Below are 17,105 nucleotides of genomic sequence, written 5' to 3'. Positions count from 1 at the left end.
TTCCCATACCGGGAATCGAACCCGGGCCTTCTGGGTGAAAGCCAGATATCCTAGCCACTAGACCATATGGGAGAGTTAATAACGTCATTTTCTATTATGGTATGAATGACAGCGCTGATCATGGCAGGGCATCTGCTAATATTTCAGCCTAGCCCGCTTGAGTGGAAAATATGCGGACGTAGGGTAAAAAGCGTAATTTGGCACTGTTAGGAAGGGCTCACTATTTCATTTGGGGGATTTCATTTGGGATGCGCATTAGCATCTCTACTTCGTTTTTACGAACTAATATAATAACACAAACGGTCTGAAAATGGTAAAAGGCTCGTGTTTGAGCGCAACAAAAACTCGAAATGAGTGCCCCAATTATTGCAGGCGCTGCTCTAATGGGTATGGTGATAATATAAACAGGGCGAAAACAGGCTCAATCCCCTACAAACCCATTTCTTGAGCATGGCATTAATAGAACGATGAGCACATTTTGTTGGCAAACAAGGTCTTTTATGCTGTACTCGATCTCAAACTGTTCGATTCAGGCAAAATTACACTTCAATAATAAGTATAAAACATATATCAACCATTCAGACTGATCGTATCAATAACGTGTACTTTTATAAATTTTTCTCACGCTGCATTTTATCGAAGATGTTCGTGATTCTATCTTTTTCATATAAATAGTATATTCAGATTATTAAAAAAAATAAGTGAAATTTGGTGTAACGGAACGTTTTCAATGTTCGGTATAGATGAAACTAAAAAACGGAATTAATTGATATTTAGTATCAATCTCACTCACATCGTTCGTTGCTGACAACAGCAATAGAGATCTGTAAGCCAAATAGCTGGAACGAAATCATGTTTGAACTTTGTTCCACTTCTAAAACTAAACATGACATCACGCGGAGTGCCACTTTGCATGGGTCAAAACACGTTCCTCCAAGAAAACCGATTTGCTCGGTCGCTCTTCTCTTAAAATATATGGTACTCACAAAAGAAACAACTGAAAATAAAAATCTATAGCTAGCGAAATCCATCCTCAGCCAGTTTGATCAGTTCAGTTCGGTCTCAACCACGGTCCGCAAAAGTTCAAATAGTTTTATTGTCGCGTTCCAATTCCGATAAATTAACGAATTTATCGCTGACCCTAATCACTCGAAAAATGGCGAAAGAGGAATCCAAATACGGTTTCAAGGACAAGGCCAGGGCGAAAGAATCGTTGGAACTGCTGAAGAGTGAAGATCACAAATATCAGCTGTTGACCGTTCGAGGGCTGCTCGGAAGGGCTAAACGGGTTTTGACATGTAAGTTATGGTTTAGAGAGAGAACAGCTCAGGGTCAGCTCTGGGGAGTCAGAGCCAGAATTAAAGCAGTGATGTCATGAAATTAAAGTGTGCTTTCCGGGTACATAAAAATAAGTGATGATTGACTAGAAAGCGAACCGCAATCAAAACATTTTTGTACCGGTGATTTAGTATGGTGGAAGAATCGCATATGCTGCAAAATTACGTGACACATATGTTTGTGTACACATGAAATTAATAGGCGTGAAGCCATTTCTATTTTTAGACCCGTGCAACCCGCAGTTCGCGATCCCTGGTGATGATAGTTTTGATGATTTGCTGGCGCGTTGATGTAGCGTTGACATTAGTGCTGGTTGCCATCTGCTGATGCCAGCATGCTGGCAACCAGCATGCTACCAGCATAATGTAAACGCATGCCATCTGCTGGTGCCAGCTGCTGGCAAGCGTTTACATTATGCTGGTAGCGTGCTGGTTGCCAGCATGCTGGCACCAGCAGATGGCAACCAGCACTAATGTAAACTGGGCATGAAGGCGAAGGCCGCGCTGTCTGAATTTTAAACACCATTCGCCGGCTTCTGGTAGCTATTTGCGCGCATGAGCTTTCTCTCTCTGAGTGGCTATGTTTACAATTCTCTCAAATATAAACATTACTCAACGTTTCATGTGTTCTACAAGTGTGTCCAATGTAATTCGGGTAATGAGCCTATTTTCGCACTGTTCGTATTATCACCAACTCATTGGTGCCGTTGGATAGAACAGGGCTGCCATCTTTGTTCAACTCATTAGCTCAAATAAATTGGGTGTGATTTATCTCACGTCCGTCTATCTTTACCAAAACTAGCTAGACTTCTGCGAAGTTTTCAGCAGTGCGTAACCAACAATTTGCTACCGATGTTAGTTCGCCAATAAGCATGCCATCGGTTGTTGACCGAGTAATTAATGAAATAATGCGGCACCCTCTCTAATAGGGTACACCTACATGTACATAGGTATAGATGAAGAATTGCATTTTAATTAATAATATTTCATTATTAATCAAACTCGTTACATATTGAGGGTGAGCCGGATGTACTCGTCCGCCACAATCCTAAATGTGCTGGGAATGTAACCAACAAAGATAACTAAAAGTTGATTCAATGAGAAGATGTTCCTCATATTTTGAAACATCAATTAAACTTGCTTGAATCTTATTACTATGTTTATATATTAAACTAAAACAATTATTTAAATTAGTAGTGGAATTTGTGTTTCGACTTCATCTCATCAGAATCTAACACTAACCAAGAGCTAAGAATAAGCTAGCGCCGGAATGACGTTAGCTACAAAACAGAGACAGCTGGACTAAGCTAGTGTCGGATTCTGATGAGACGAAGTCGAAACGTAAATTCCTTAACTAATTAAATTGTAGGTTTTTTGCCCTTCACGTGCAAAGATGGTTTTAAACAAATTTGACCTTAATGGATAAAAAATAATTTTTACCTAAATTGTTCACCACTAAGGAGAAATATAGCACAGTGCATCTTGCATTGGCTTGCTAAGCCAAACCAAATGTTTCGATTTCCACATCAGCTTAAACTGAGCTCATTTTCTTGCGGGACATCACGCTTGACTAGGTTTTTGGTCCGGAAAACAATTTGTGTCTCCGTTTTTTGGGACTAGTGTCAATCCTGCACTAGCTTTATCCTAATTTATTTATAGGTTTTGTGCTCCTCACGCGCAACGATGATTGAAAAAAAATCTCCTTAATGGTGAAAAAATAGTTTTCACCAAAATTGTTCTCCACTAAGGAGAAATATAGCATAGAACTTATTTAATCTACTAGTCTCATTGAGACTAGAGATATTTGTGCAGAGGCTTTTCCAACCACTTCGCTCAGAGGATCGAAGGGCATTTCTATATGCTTTGTGAGCCAACTTAAATGCCTCCGACCCGTCCCTGCGTCTTCGAGTCCAAGCTCTTCTACATAACTTTTTAGGTCGAACAAGTTCGGTATTCCACCAAGGTGTTCCTCTAGAAGCACGCATAGCTCGAAGCGGATAAGCCTTGGTATGCTGCTACCGTGAGAGAGTTTATTTTATCAATAACAACGTCCAAGCTCCAAGTCAATGGAAGATTCAATTGTCGGAAGATACCCATGAATCCTAGTCGCCAGATCGTAGATGTCCCAGTTCGAAGATGTAGGATTATGATATGTGACAATATCTGACGAGTCGTCAAAATGATCAAATACTTATATTTATGATCAGATAATGACGGTGCGAGCTCGTTTGGGACGCGCCAGTTTACCAGCTCATGCGTTATACCGTCAGAGCAGAGGGTTACATCTAATACTTCTTTGCCAGCACGTGCAAATGTTGGACGATATCCTACATTAAGTATGTGCAGACTATGCACCACGCGCCCGAGGCCAGTGTCCCCCGGACCAGTGCACCCCTCTGCAAAGAGCGGTCTACTTATGATGCCGCGCGGTCCCAAGCTCTATCAGAAACCGATGACGAGCCCTCCTAACCCTCCAGAAAACACCGGTCGACAGCCCGCTCTGGGCCACCAGGGCCAACCTGTTCTGCCAGCTCCAGAACGATGCACGAAAAGCAGTCAACGAGGCCAAATCCGCAAGTTGGAATGCATTTCTAGACAGACTTGCCCACAGAGGAAATCTGGCGACGAGTAAACGCACTTAGGCGGAAAAGGCGCAAAACCGGATTCTCGCTGGAAATCAGAAGCGCCGCTAAAAATCTTGAGCCCCGCGAAATCACTGACGAACTGAAACGGTATTATTTCTCTCCATTTGTGACCGCCTCACTGCCGCCCGAGTTTCAAGCCGCGAAAAGGCTTTTCGTGAATCCACTCCCGTGACATTCTACCGCGATTAATCACTCGAGTGGAACCAGCCATTCTCCAGACAGGAACTGACAGACGCTCTCAGCCAAACTGAGGAAAGGCCACCGAAATCGACTACGTCGGATACCCGATTCTAAACAATCTCCCACCGGCGGGTAAAAGAGCCCTCCTCCAACGCTACAACCGGATCTTGGAGCGCGGCCCCTCCCGGAGTCGTGGCAAACCCGCCAGCCAAAGACTTTCGGTCCATTACTCCTGTGTATCAGAAAGACCCTCGAACGGATGATCAACAGAAGGCTTATCACAACTCTTGAGCAACGCCAGCTATTGGACTACCGGCAACACGTCTTCCGGAAAGGCAAGCGCACGGGGTCCTACCTATCATCTCTGTGGGAAACCTGTACAACGACTTCACCGCACTAGACATAGACAAACAACACCGTATGGTGGGAGGGTGTACTTCGACAGCTCGACCGCTGAGGAATCCGTGGAAACCTCGGCCATTACATACAACGTTTCCTCGGAAACCACCAATTACGGGTCGGAGTCGGCGGCAGCGAAGCCAGGTTATTCTCAGAGGAAAACGGATTACCCCAGGGATCTGTCCTGCCGGTCACCCCCGTTAACATACAGACGATATACACCACCCTCCCCAAGGGAATCTTCATTTTCATTTACGCGGATGAAATCATGCTGGTCGCAACCGGGAGGACCAAAAGCCGTTCCCGTATAAAGTTGATAATGACTCGGTAACGATGATAATAGCCAGAGAGGTGTACGTCGAATTCGTCGGATTCCCCCTACCACCCCTAGAACGAATTTACCGAATATGACCTCGACCATGGTACGCCAGATCCCTCCGGATCGACACAAGCAGGAGGAGCCCATGAAGTCGCCCGTTCAGCCTACAACTAGTGGAGTAGCGAATCTCGAATTTACACCGACGGATCCAGGAAGGCGAGGTCGCCTCCCGAGAGAATTCACGGTCTTTTCCCCGAAGCCGCAGCCATCGCTCTGGCCCTGTCTCGAAAGCCAGAAGACACAGCAACCACGATCTTCACCGATTCCCTCTCGGTACTCCGCGCGCTTGAGCGCAGACAGTCCCGCCACCCCTTTGTCGAACTGGTAGCGATTACCAACAATCTCCGAAGCAGCAAATCCATTACCTGGAAATATAATAAGCTTCTCGGAGACTTTCGTAGAGCATACAGATTTGCTCGAAGTGGTTGCCCGCCAGCTGCAATAGGTAAAACTCAGCATGGAATACCTCGGCTACGTGATCGACGAACACGGTTGGAGTGTAGATGGCGTAAAAATCCTTACCATTGTCCAGATTATAACTCCAACTATATGAAGTACAACGTTTGCTAGGTGTCTGCAACTGGTGTTGTATACTGTATTGTATAGTTTATTGGGGCTTTAACCTCAATGGGTCATTCGCCCTAAACAACTGGTATTGACGAATGTAATAGGTAGATTATAAGGCAGTATAAAAGCTTGAGAGTAAATAGAAGAAATAAATCATTATTGCTTTCTTTGTTTCCTAATGTTGATCTTGCGAATTCTTTGTCTACCTGCTTGCATATTAGTAAATGTGCAGATGGATCTAGCTTAGTATAAAAGATGGGAAGTAGAAGAAGGAAATTCTTTATGATTTCTCGTTCACGAATGTTGATTTTGCAAATACTTCTTGTCTATTGTTAAATGATTAATCATTCCGAAAACAATAATAAACATTCTGAACAAGTGATTAGGTTTAGAGAATGTTGGCTACAAATGAACATAATGAACCAATGATAATGTTCATGTTCAGATTTTTGTAACGTACCAAAAACATTTCAACAGTTTTGAAACAAGTTCAGGACAGTCCCGATTTGGACAGATTATAATGATTGAGTTAACAGTACATATTTTGAGATTATTTCGATTAATGCGTTTCCTTTGTATTTTAACCGGCATTGAGTTCATTTGTGTCAGAATTGCAATGAACACTTTGTGTTACCAAAATTTCATATTTTTCAATTACTTTGTTTCTATGAACACTTAAAACCGCACAATCTTTTACTTCAGCAACATAATCATGGTTATTCATCATAATCCAACAAGCACCATTCTTACAGTGACAAAAGCGGCAGACAAGGTCAAAAACATTAAGGAAGCCATCGAAGTCTTCGAGGAGTGGCTGGAGGGAAATTCGAAAAGCAGCACTAAGAATGAAAAACCGAAGAACACTGAAGATAAGGTCGATACCGTGCCAGGGCTCGGCTTTAAAGATAAGGAAGCGGCGGAGAAAACTCTCAAGTATTGATATTACCCAGTTGTCAATAGTTAAACCGATTTGATTGCAATTTCCACATTTCAGAATCCTCGAAGGTCGCGATCCGGACTACCAAAAACTGGCCATCAAGGGTCTACTGGGAAGCGCCAAGCGCGTTCTACCGTCTACGAAAAACGAAGACAAAATTAAATCCATCAAAGAGGCTGTCGCAATCTTCGACGACTTTCTCGAGACCTTTGATCGCGAAGAACGATCAAAGCAGAACATGGCTTATCTGTCCATCGAACTAATCAAACCGTGTTTAAATAAGAACACAGACAAGCTAGCAGTCGAGTTTATCGAGTGCTACGATACAGTAGCCAAAGGTAACTATAAACATCTGCGAACCAAAACTCCGGAAGGCGATGATACCGTCAGCTGGGATATAATTCGGAACAGGAAACTGTCGAAGTTGAAGGAGAAAATCAAACAAACGGGCGAAAAGTTGTTCGATTCCGATGGCAAGCCAACGGAAACTCATCTTAAGATGATCAGCTGGGCCTACAGTCCAAATGTTGACAAGTTAAAGATTTATTGCGCGAGTTTGAATAAATCCGCCGACAAGAAGCGATCACATTCCTCGTCCGATAGTGATAGTGATGATGAACCGGCGGATAAAAAGAAATTGAAAAAGTGAATGGTTCGGATGATTGCATATTTTGGTGAAGGATTAAAAAGTTTAAAAATAAAATTTGATTGTTTCATTTTGCCCACCCCAGTATTATAGGTATACATTAATACCACCCACATGGTTACGTTTTAACAACGGTTATCATCAGTACATGTTATGACACTCGCTTTCCAACTACACGATGATCTTTATTATAATTACAACTGTTACAACGGCCTGTTGAAATGATAGCGTGCTTCCTATTTCCGCTTGTTTTGCCTGTACAAATATGTTTTTAGCTAGTCTACATCGAAGCTAATTCTATTTGGGATCTACCAAAGAAAGTTGCATGTTATCGAAGTGTTTGACATTCAACATTACGCTATATGTCTTACTCTACTTCACCCTATTGACTATCGGCAAATAAAGGTGTTCAGTTTACGACAATAAATAGCTTGATTTCTTATCTACGTCTATCCATACCACGTCTGGATATGATAGCTCTTGGCCCCTATGTATACCACTATTGAAATCTATGCATGAAACATTTATTCAATCTGATACCCACGAAATGCCCGTCAGCAGTTTAATTATTCATCAATATCGAACGGATATGAAAATATGCAATATCGATAGAAACTAAACGACGGTATAACTGGGGCTTGAGTGTTGGCCGAAATTATTTACTGCTGCTATTGATGATATTGTGCCTTAATATGAACTCAAAATAGATACAAACTAGTTTTAGGTATAGTTTAGCATCTACCCGCCTACCAGTACAGAACACGATTTACTATGTCCCTTTGATACTGTAGAACTGACGACCTCGTTTACTACAGTTTCGAAATAATCATGACGAAAGCCACGATGGAAATCGTCTACAACCAGCGTCTTCACCGCATGTTTTCTTGAGAGAATCACTGGGAACGTGGCATCGACCGACGTATGCGGCGCAGCTCCAATTCTTCCGCCGTCGTGTAGCACTCCGCACTCATCGTTGGTGTCAACTGACATAAGTTGCTTGGTTTAGATAATTCTGCTTGTTCTCTCGAAACTGTGCTCATCTCATCCGGGTACTTCTGCCATTGCGCAATCAACACAATCGTGTTCTTCGCCAACTTCAGCTTCTCTTGACTAAGATGCAGCAATTGCGGTGTTTCTCGTCGTCATCTACGCCTACAATTGGCCACGAAACAATGTAAGTGCGGAACTGCACCTATCAATCGTCACCACTTCGGAAATCTAGAAAAATCTACCATAATCTCTGGAATTGTTGACACATGGATCAGAAAGCAGTTGCTTCGACGAATTCTCCTCGGAAAGCCGAAGAAATGCCGGACCTTTGAACCACCTGTCGGTGACTTCAAAGTTCGGAGTCTTGCCGCACTTTGTTGCAGCATCTGCAGGATTTAGCTAGCTGAAGACCCAGTAACATTTTGAGAGGTCTGTCATTGTCAATGTCACCGGCGCGTAACCAGGCCAAAACTATTGCGGAATCACTCCAGAGAAAGCGCTACTTCACCTTTACGCTGTGATTCTCCTGAACGTACGATGTCAAACGGTTACTTAAAACTGCTTGTAGTTCCATGCGAGGAATCGGGAGTGGCTTTAGCGGTACGATCTTCGTCTTACCCGCGAGTATCGAGCACTCTGCTTTGCCCTGTATGTTGATCTGAAGTCCGCTGGAGCAGAAAAAGTGACCTCACTTGTATCGACGAAAACGTGCAATTGAAGCTAATCATACAACTTCAGGTCCGCTTCCTTGAAGTAGCACCGTGGGATGAGTGAGTCTCTAATTTTATGGAACAGATCTGTCCACCTGACCCAACGATCGAATATCTGTTACCTGCACATTTAATTTTTTGCCGAATCTCAGCTTTTTTGCATCTTTTGCCGAAATGTCAACAGCTGAAATTCAGCAAACATCATTTTTTGCTGAGATCTCAGTAAAAGTGACGTTTGAGTGCTGAGACTCGGAAAATATTTCACCGGAAATTAGCAAACTAATCTCATGCTGATTTCGTTTTTAGATCAGAGTTTCTCTAGGTTCGCTCGGAGCTGTCACTTTTGCATGGATATTGTAAACATTAGAGCGAACCTAGGGCAACTCGATTCTAAAACCGAAAACAGCATCAGTTTACTGAGATATCAGTTTCTAAATTTGCTGACTACACAGCTATTGGGAAATTATTGAGCCGAATTGAGTGTGTGTGTTCGTCCCACTGTAATGCAGCTCGCCACACATCCTGAAAGAGACCTAGACGAGAGACAGGCTCAGCAATACTAGTAGATCAAATACGCCCATTAGGCATATTAGCATCTCACGCCATTACCTCTGCCCGTTGAGTTCAAGCGTGCATAAGTTAGCGGCCATCTGCTTCAGTTCACGTAGAACTTCAGCACTGTTCGACACCCAGAATTCCCTCTACTGCTCTTGGGAAGTGGTCTGCGAATTCTTCAGCGCTTTTTTAACGTAGTGCGCTGACGACGGCGAACACGTGGATTCAAATCTTGCCACATCCATAATGTAGGTTTCTACTGATTCTGATGGGTCATTCCGGAATAAGAAACGTTGAGAATGACAGTCCGGCTCGCGAATCAACAGCTGGCGGAACATTACTCATATATCTGCAGACACTCCTACTTTGTATTGCCGGAATCGCGACAGAACTGCTGGAAGCGATGTTAGTTGATCCGGTCCTTTGAGCAGCATAGAGTTCAGACATATTCCATCCACCTTTTCTGCTGCGTCCCATATCAGTCGAACTTTGCCTGGCTTCCGGGGCTTTGACGCTGCTCCTAGAGGCAAGTACCACACACGTTTTGGGTCTGTTCACTCTAACTCATCCTTTGAAGCACAATGCGCGTATCCTTTCAGTTGGTACTCTACGCTATCTGCTTCTTCAGGTTTGCAGCTAGCTTCGTATCTCCCATCATCTTGCGCTTCAGATATTCGAGCCTCAAATTCAGTGCCATATTGTAGCTAACTGGAAGTTCGATGTCGTACTGCCACAATAGACCCGTTCCAAGCTGGGAACCTATTCGTCTCGTCATCTGCTCCATGTTCATAGCCCGCTTGTCCTCGTCGGATTCCAGAACTACCGACGACGTTCCCAGTCCACTTCAAGCACAAAGGTGTTGTCCAACCATCGATTCCCAGTTACTCTACTAGGGTGCTCTCGATCAGCAATAGATCCGAGCCATCATCTAGAAAAGCGAAAGTTTCGATGGAAGCTCGTGGCCTATTCGCACTAACGTGATCAGAATGCAGGAGCAGACGATGGCGATATTGACATCTTTGGATCACACACCGTGTTGCGTTTTGACAGCCTCTCCTTCCACGGGCGTTAAGGCAGATCCGACACAACCCGTTATTTTGCACGAATTTTCACCGGCTATCTGCGGTATACACCTTAAACACAGAACACGCTAATACTCAGTGCCCTGGCACACTGTCTCTTTAACTGACTCTGCTTCATTCGTGTGAGCATTCACAGTGTCCTTCTAACTAGACTTCTGCCAACGTACATCGTTACTCTGATAACTACTGTGACAACCCTGACCATGAATCCCCCGAACACTGTATTTTGTCGACATTCTTCTTTTCGTACATTTTCACCCTGCCCGTTGCCGAAATCTTCCGAACAGTGTTGCTATTTTCCAATGAAAATGGATTTTTGTTAGTTTTTTTTTATATCTGCAATATTTTGTATCTAAAATCCACTATATTGATGAAGGGCATCGTTTTTCCATGCATGGGTTTAGTAAGGTTTGATGAAAACATTTTCTGAATTTTTTTAGATGATGTTTTTTTTGTTACGTATACGGCAAATGTGTGGTAGATACTTGTTCTAATTAATTTAATCATTTTTACTATTACGATAATAATTTTAATTCTTAAAAGTAATGACAATATTTTCCTAATAATATAGCAACATTGCCAAACATCACTTTACTATCCCTGCAGTAACATCGTACGCAATGTGCAAAACGTCAAAATCATCCAATCAGGTGCTGACGTAAAATTGGTACAAAACAACCCCACTCCCCTATTGTCATGCCTTGTCATCACCGTCATCACGCACAGGCAGTTTTCCAACTAACTCACGTTGTTTGACTCACTGATTCCATGAAGCTTATTTTAATTAGTAAATATGTTAAAGTTAACTGATATAGTATAAAAAACGTGTTTAATCCACCTAACAGTGTGATGAGACATTTCTTATAACTCTTATCACTCTCTTCGGATATTATATCGTTTGAGAGCATTTAGAACTTGATGCTTCGCGATGTTTTTGATAACACATACTACATGGGATAGTGGCAGGACTCAGAGAATCGCTCAAATCAGCATAGGACAACATCAGTGCTAGAAATCTCAAACCAAATCAATGGGAAAGCGAAAAAATGGCCCATGAAATAGACATACCAACGAATTATTGTTAATGCTCTGTTAATAAAATATCTATATTGTGGTGGGAAAACTGATTTTTTCTAAAGGGGTTATATATTGTACTGAAACAAAAAAAACGATTTTTTTTAATCGATTTGAAGTTTATATTTTACTCAAATTTCCAACGCGACTGAGAACTAAGAAATCAACGCTTTTTCTTGAAAAGGGCGATAGTAGCAGTGATACCATTCAAAGAAAATCAACAGTGAATATTTCCAGACTTGATTTTATTTCCTATTTAAGAACTATTGTGTTTTTTGACATCCTAGCTTGCATGATTCAGTGATCGAAACCCAAAACTTCATAAAGTATTTGAAATTATTAAATTAAAATTTGTTTTTGCTATTGAAATTGACAAAATGATAGTATCGCCCCTTTGGCGATTGTTTACTTTTTCGGTCCCATCTATCAGCATTGAAGTATCGCCCTTACGTTTTTTTACAATAACTACCGTTTTACACCACCGATTTCGTCCGGGTTTTTTTCAATAGAGATCATTGTTACTATTTACAGCTGGTATCAGTTTGATAATCCTAAAAAATACGAAAATAACAGTTTCGCCTCTAAACTGCTAGCAAAAAAAGTATCGCCCTGTTTGTTTGCATGGAGCGTGGAGGGCGAAACTTTAAATAAGCAAACAAAAATACAGTTTCGCCCGTTGTATTTTTTGCTGTAGTTTAAGAAAGCAATATCGTAGAATCAAAATTTTTAGGTTAATTTGTTGCGTTTCAAAGCCCTCATTCGCATGTAAGAAAAAAGCCCTATGTTTACATTTGTAAGTATCGCCCTTTTCACAAAAAAGCGTTGAAATGAAATCGCAGCTCCTGATATCACGCTATCTCTGAAGTACATGCCCTCATTCGCATGTAAGAGAAAAGCCCTATGTTTACATTTGTAAGTATCGCCCTTTTCACAAAAAACGCGTTGAAATGAAATCGCAGCTCCTGATATCACGCTATCTCTGAAGTACATGCGTGCATAGTTTCAAATTTTACTTCGACATCGACTTTTTCTAAAGGTGACTTCCCAGTAGTATTCTTGATTTGAATTATTATCGCTAATCCTAATGCCAAAGAACAAATAAAAACCTCACGAAAACGAACCGTTTGGGAAAATCATCATCATTACTGGAACTTTCATTTTCACGAAACTTTTCGATAACCTTCCGTCACTTGCGTTAATGCACTGGGTGCACAGTAGGGTGACAGGAAAAAAATGACCCCTATCGGCCCACCTCTGCGTCAATTCCTAGTCCCACCAGGAGTACTTGCACCAAATTTGAAGCAAATCGGACAAGTCTAACTACCGGACAAACGGGCCTGAAATTTGTATGGGAATTTTCAACAATTTACATGGAGAAAGCCCACCAGCACGCATTTTCGCCGCTAAGTGGCACTGTATGCATCGTATTATCACTGTAAGTGAAAATAAGAAGGATAATTGAATTGTCTACAACTTCGTCGAAGACTGCAAGTAAATCCGACTTTGTTAAAAGAAGTTATTAAACTTTTAACGAAGTGATGTCTGAGTCAGTTTTGCATGGGGCCTAATAGTGCATGGTTGTGTATCAGTACTCGATTCACACGAACTAAACATTTTTGTGAAATGATCGTTAGGTTTAGCTCAATGGTATGTTCAGAAGAATTATAGTAAATAATACGAGTCATGCTTTGATTAGAAAATTTTAGTTCCACCTGTTACCGCATAGAGGGCGCCAACACTAACTTTTCAACGGAAAGAGATAGAAAGTTGTTGTCTTCTACAAAGTTATAGAACAGACATTTTTCAGTATTTCTTCTGAACATCTTGATACTCTATCTCTCTTCTATGAAAAGTTAGTAGTAGCGCCCTCTATGCGGTCACAGGTGGAACTAAAATTTTCTAACCAAAACATAACTCGTATTATTTATTATAATTCTTGTAAACATACTATTCGGCTAAATCTAACCATTATTTCACAAAAATATATAGTTCGCGGGAGTCGAGTACTGATACACAACCATGCACTGCTAGGCCCCATGCAAAACTGACTCAGACATCACTTCGTTAAAAGTTTAATAACTTCTTTTAACATAGCCGGATTTACTAGCAGTCTTCGACAAAGTTGTAGATAATTAAAATATCTATCTTATTTTCACTTACAGTGATAATACGTTGTATACAGTGCCACCTAGCGGCGAAAATACGAGCTAGTGAGTTTTCTCCATGTAAATTGTTGAAAAATCCAATATAAACTTCAGGCACGTTGGTCCGGTAGTTAGACTTGTCCGATTTGCTTCAAATTTGGTACAAGTACTCCTGGTGGGACTAGGAATCGACTCAGGGGTGGGCCGATTGAGTTTTCAAAAATTCATCATTTTTCTGGGCAGTCTAGTGCACAGTGCTCTAAAAATCTAGCGAAATCGTCTTAGGGCACCAGCGGGTCTGTAAAGAATACTAAAAAATAATTTCTATTCCATAATTTTCAGTTCAGCAATTCGAGAGTTCGTGCTCACCGCAAACCATGAAAAATAGACTACGTTGTGAAGCGATGATCACTATTTATTAAAAAATCACGGTTAAATAAAAAATAAAACTATTAAAAAATTGCAAATAGTTTATAATTTTCACAAACCTATTAGGAAAAATTGTTTAATAAGCTTTCGCAATATTGTGTAGGAAAAAAGCTGAAAATTTGAAAAGAAATCTGAGGATTATGATTGATTACAGAACTCTGGAATTTTCTATTGGAATGTTTTCAGGCATGAATTTGATATTGATGCTATTAGACAACTGTGAAATCAAGACCAATAGATCAGTTACATATCAGGACCCCATTCCGACAATTTATCAAAAGTCCTCATGATGTTTACAACAACAGGTTATCAATCTACGGATCAGATAATGTTATTGTAATATTGAATTAAATCAGTTTGCATCAATAAATTTTCAACTCCAATCCAATATTTTTTTGTGTGGTGGGGGGGGGGGCTGTATGGTGTTAAAACCTTCTCTTGGCTACGCCGTTGCTTGGAGTTATTTATTTCGCTTTTCATTTTCCGAAAGGTTTCAGATCGATCCGATGGTCATAAGTTAGAAAAATTGCAGTCAGAAGGTTCGCACAAATGAATATTTTTGCATTGATAAGTTATCAAGTTCCTTCCAGACAACTTGGAAGTGTTCGGTGATTATTTCTAGCGGTTGTAGATAGAAAAATGAAATACAAAATTCGATTTATCGAAATAATGTTTGGCTTATTTCAATGGATTATTACTATATTGAACAATAAATAGGCGACGAAGAGTAATCCACAAACAACAAGCCATAACTTTTAAAGTATTCAAAATAGATATTTGAAGTCTTCAGTAAAGTTATTCGCAAAAGTAAGAGCTACAAATTTGCTGAAGGCATCATTTCGTTATAATCACTTCCAAGAAAATTTGTGAAAATATCTCACTCATAGGAGGATTAATCAGCAAAAGCACAATACCAAAAGAAAGAGCATATTACCTCCATTAAATTCTCCGAAGATACTATTGACCTAAAATAAGCCGTTTTGGCGTTAATAATAGATTACATGTTTTTGGTGATATTTCTGGCAATGGGAAATGATAAAAATCTTTCTCCGCATTTAATGTTAAATATCTCTTTTGATAATAGTCCGATTTCAACAATCTATAGCTTGTTCGAAAGGTATTCGTTAAAGCTGTCTAAAAACATATAAATTGTTAATCTATATTGTCAATTCCGGCAGATAATTTAAAAAAACTGCAAAAAAAGCCATTTTTACGCATTCAAACATTCATATCTTAAAAACTAAACATCAGAATCAAAAACAAATTAATAGCGTTCATACTGTTTTTTAGTTCTTTTATTTAAAATTGGTTTGGATAAGATCGGTTCAGCCATTGCTGAGAAACACGAATGAGAATTTGTCCGTTACATACACACACACACACAGACACACACAGACATTGTCCCAAATCGTCGAGCTGAGTCGATTGGTATATAAGACTCGGCCCTCCGAGCCTCGGAAAAATCTTTTATAAGAAATGTAAAAATGTTGTGTAATACAATATTTTCTTCTGTGTGTAACACATAATAAAGTAATAGAGGTATTTTGGACCACAAGTCACGAGAAAAAAAAATCTGATGAAATACGGTTTGGCTACGTAATTGCCTAATATGTACGGCCTTATCATTTTTTTGGATGTTCTAAATAGATTCCAAATAGAAGTAAATACTTGGAAAAAATGACAAATCATGAACGCGCATTTTTCTTGTTTTGGACCATTCAACTTTATTTGTACCGTAAACAAAGCATATTTCGGACAATCGATAATCGTTTTTGCCACTACTGCAAACATATTTTGTACCGATCTCGAAACAGATTTTGGACTATCTAAATGTTCACATATCTTACATTGTATGTATGATGAATTTGTACAAAGATTGACTAATAAGTGCTTATCTGGGAACAAAGAGTGAACTTTTTTTTTAATGCAGAGTAGATATGCAAAGAGGCGTCAGAGTTAATCCAAACGATTCCACGTTTGGAAATAGCTAACATATTTTGGACATACCCAAAATTACAATTTTTATACATCTGATTGCTTTTTTCAACCTGAAATCGATTTCTTATGTATTTTATAAGGATAATAACGATATTTTCACGATTGAAATGTATACGCTTAAGAAATAATAACTTTTCGATGTTGGTTACAACAATGCCACCTCCTGATTTTGCACCAGTTCAGCTGAAATGTGAAAACACGATTAGATTTCAATTCAATGCTTCCCATTAAACCATTTCACTCAGAATATAAGGGGAGTTGCTTTCTAGTATGGTAATTTTAGTGTTAAATTAGCAATATTTCAATTTTGCATGAGTTCGAAATGGTAAAAATGTACAAATCATCGTCAAGTGGTCCAAAATATGGCGCTGGTCTATTATACCCTCGTTACGCTAACCTCATTTAATGAAAATTGTTGGAAATTTAGGTTTGAAATTATTTCGAGCTTGAACTAATTTAAATTTTAAACTAATTTAAAATGTCTCAAAAAGTTGAAATTTTTCGGGGGATTTGCATCCATTGGTCCCTCCTTCTGAATCCCCCCCTGTTCTGGTCCAAAATCTCTTAGAACTCGCTATCGAACCAATTATTTCCGACCGTGAACCCTCTTAAAATGCCCCCTTAGGAAAACATTGCACAACCTTCATCTTGTGATGAAATTATGCTCTCACTAGTAAGCGAAACATTATTTTTTCGCAAATTGTCTGAACGAAACAAAACGAAACGAAATTTTTCGCAAACTTTGCGAAACGAAACGTTTAGGAAAATTTCGTTTAAATTCGCTAATTTCTTGTGATAAAATTACTTGAATAAATTATGTTGCTCATAAATCCCATTTCATAGAGTCTCAATTCATCTTACAATTGGGTCAAGCAAAGATCCGAAATATGATGTTTTGAAAATTCAATTATTCCTTCTTGTATATCAAAATTTAACTTAAATTTAAGTATTTTTTTCTATTCTCAAAATTTAGTATTAATTCTGCCTTGTCCATACAAAATCTTTTCCCTCTCTTCTCGTATCAGTATCACAC

General features: G+C 39.9%; 1 protein-coding gene and 1 non-coding gene across 2 annotated transcripts; one reads left to right on the top strand and one right to left on the bottom strand.

The window, feature by feature from the left end:
* On the bottom strand, positions 1 to 72 carry Trnae-uuc (transfer RNA glutamic acid (anticodon UUC)). The gene has a single exon. It is a non-coding gene; the product is annotated as a tRNA-Glu (tRNA).
* A 981-nt stretch (positions 73 to 1,053) lies between these two features.
* On the top strand, positions 1,054 to 7,147 carry LOC131692208 (uncharacterized). The gene is made up of 3 exons (XM_058979121.1): positions 1,054 to 1,298; positions 6,260 to 6,440; positions 6,502 to 7,147. The coding sequence occupies exons 1-3, from the start codon at positions 1,157 to 1,159 to the stop codon at positions 7,091 to 7,093; spliced, it is 915 nt and encodes a 304-aa protein (XP_058835104.1). The 5' UTR covers positions 1,054 to 1,156; the 3' UTR covers positions 7,094 to 7,147.
* The last annotated feature ends 9,958 nt before the right edge of the window (positions 7,148 to 17,105 follow it).

This window comes from Topomyia yanbarensis, chromosome 3 (genome assembly GCF_030247195.1).
Source record: "Topomyia yanbarensis strain Yona2022 chromosome 3, ASM3024719v1, whole genome shotgun sequence".
NCBI classification, from domain to species: Eukaryota; Metazoa; Arthropoda; class Insecta; order Diptera; family Culicidae; genus Topomyia; species Topomyia yanbarensis.
Note: the sequence above shows the minus strand (reverse complement) of the source record. Positions and strands in the feature narration are given on the sequence as shown.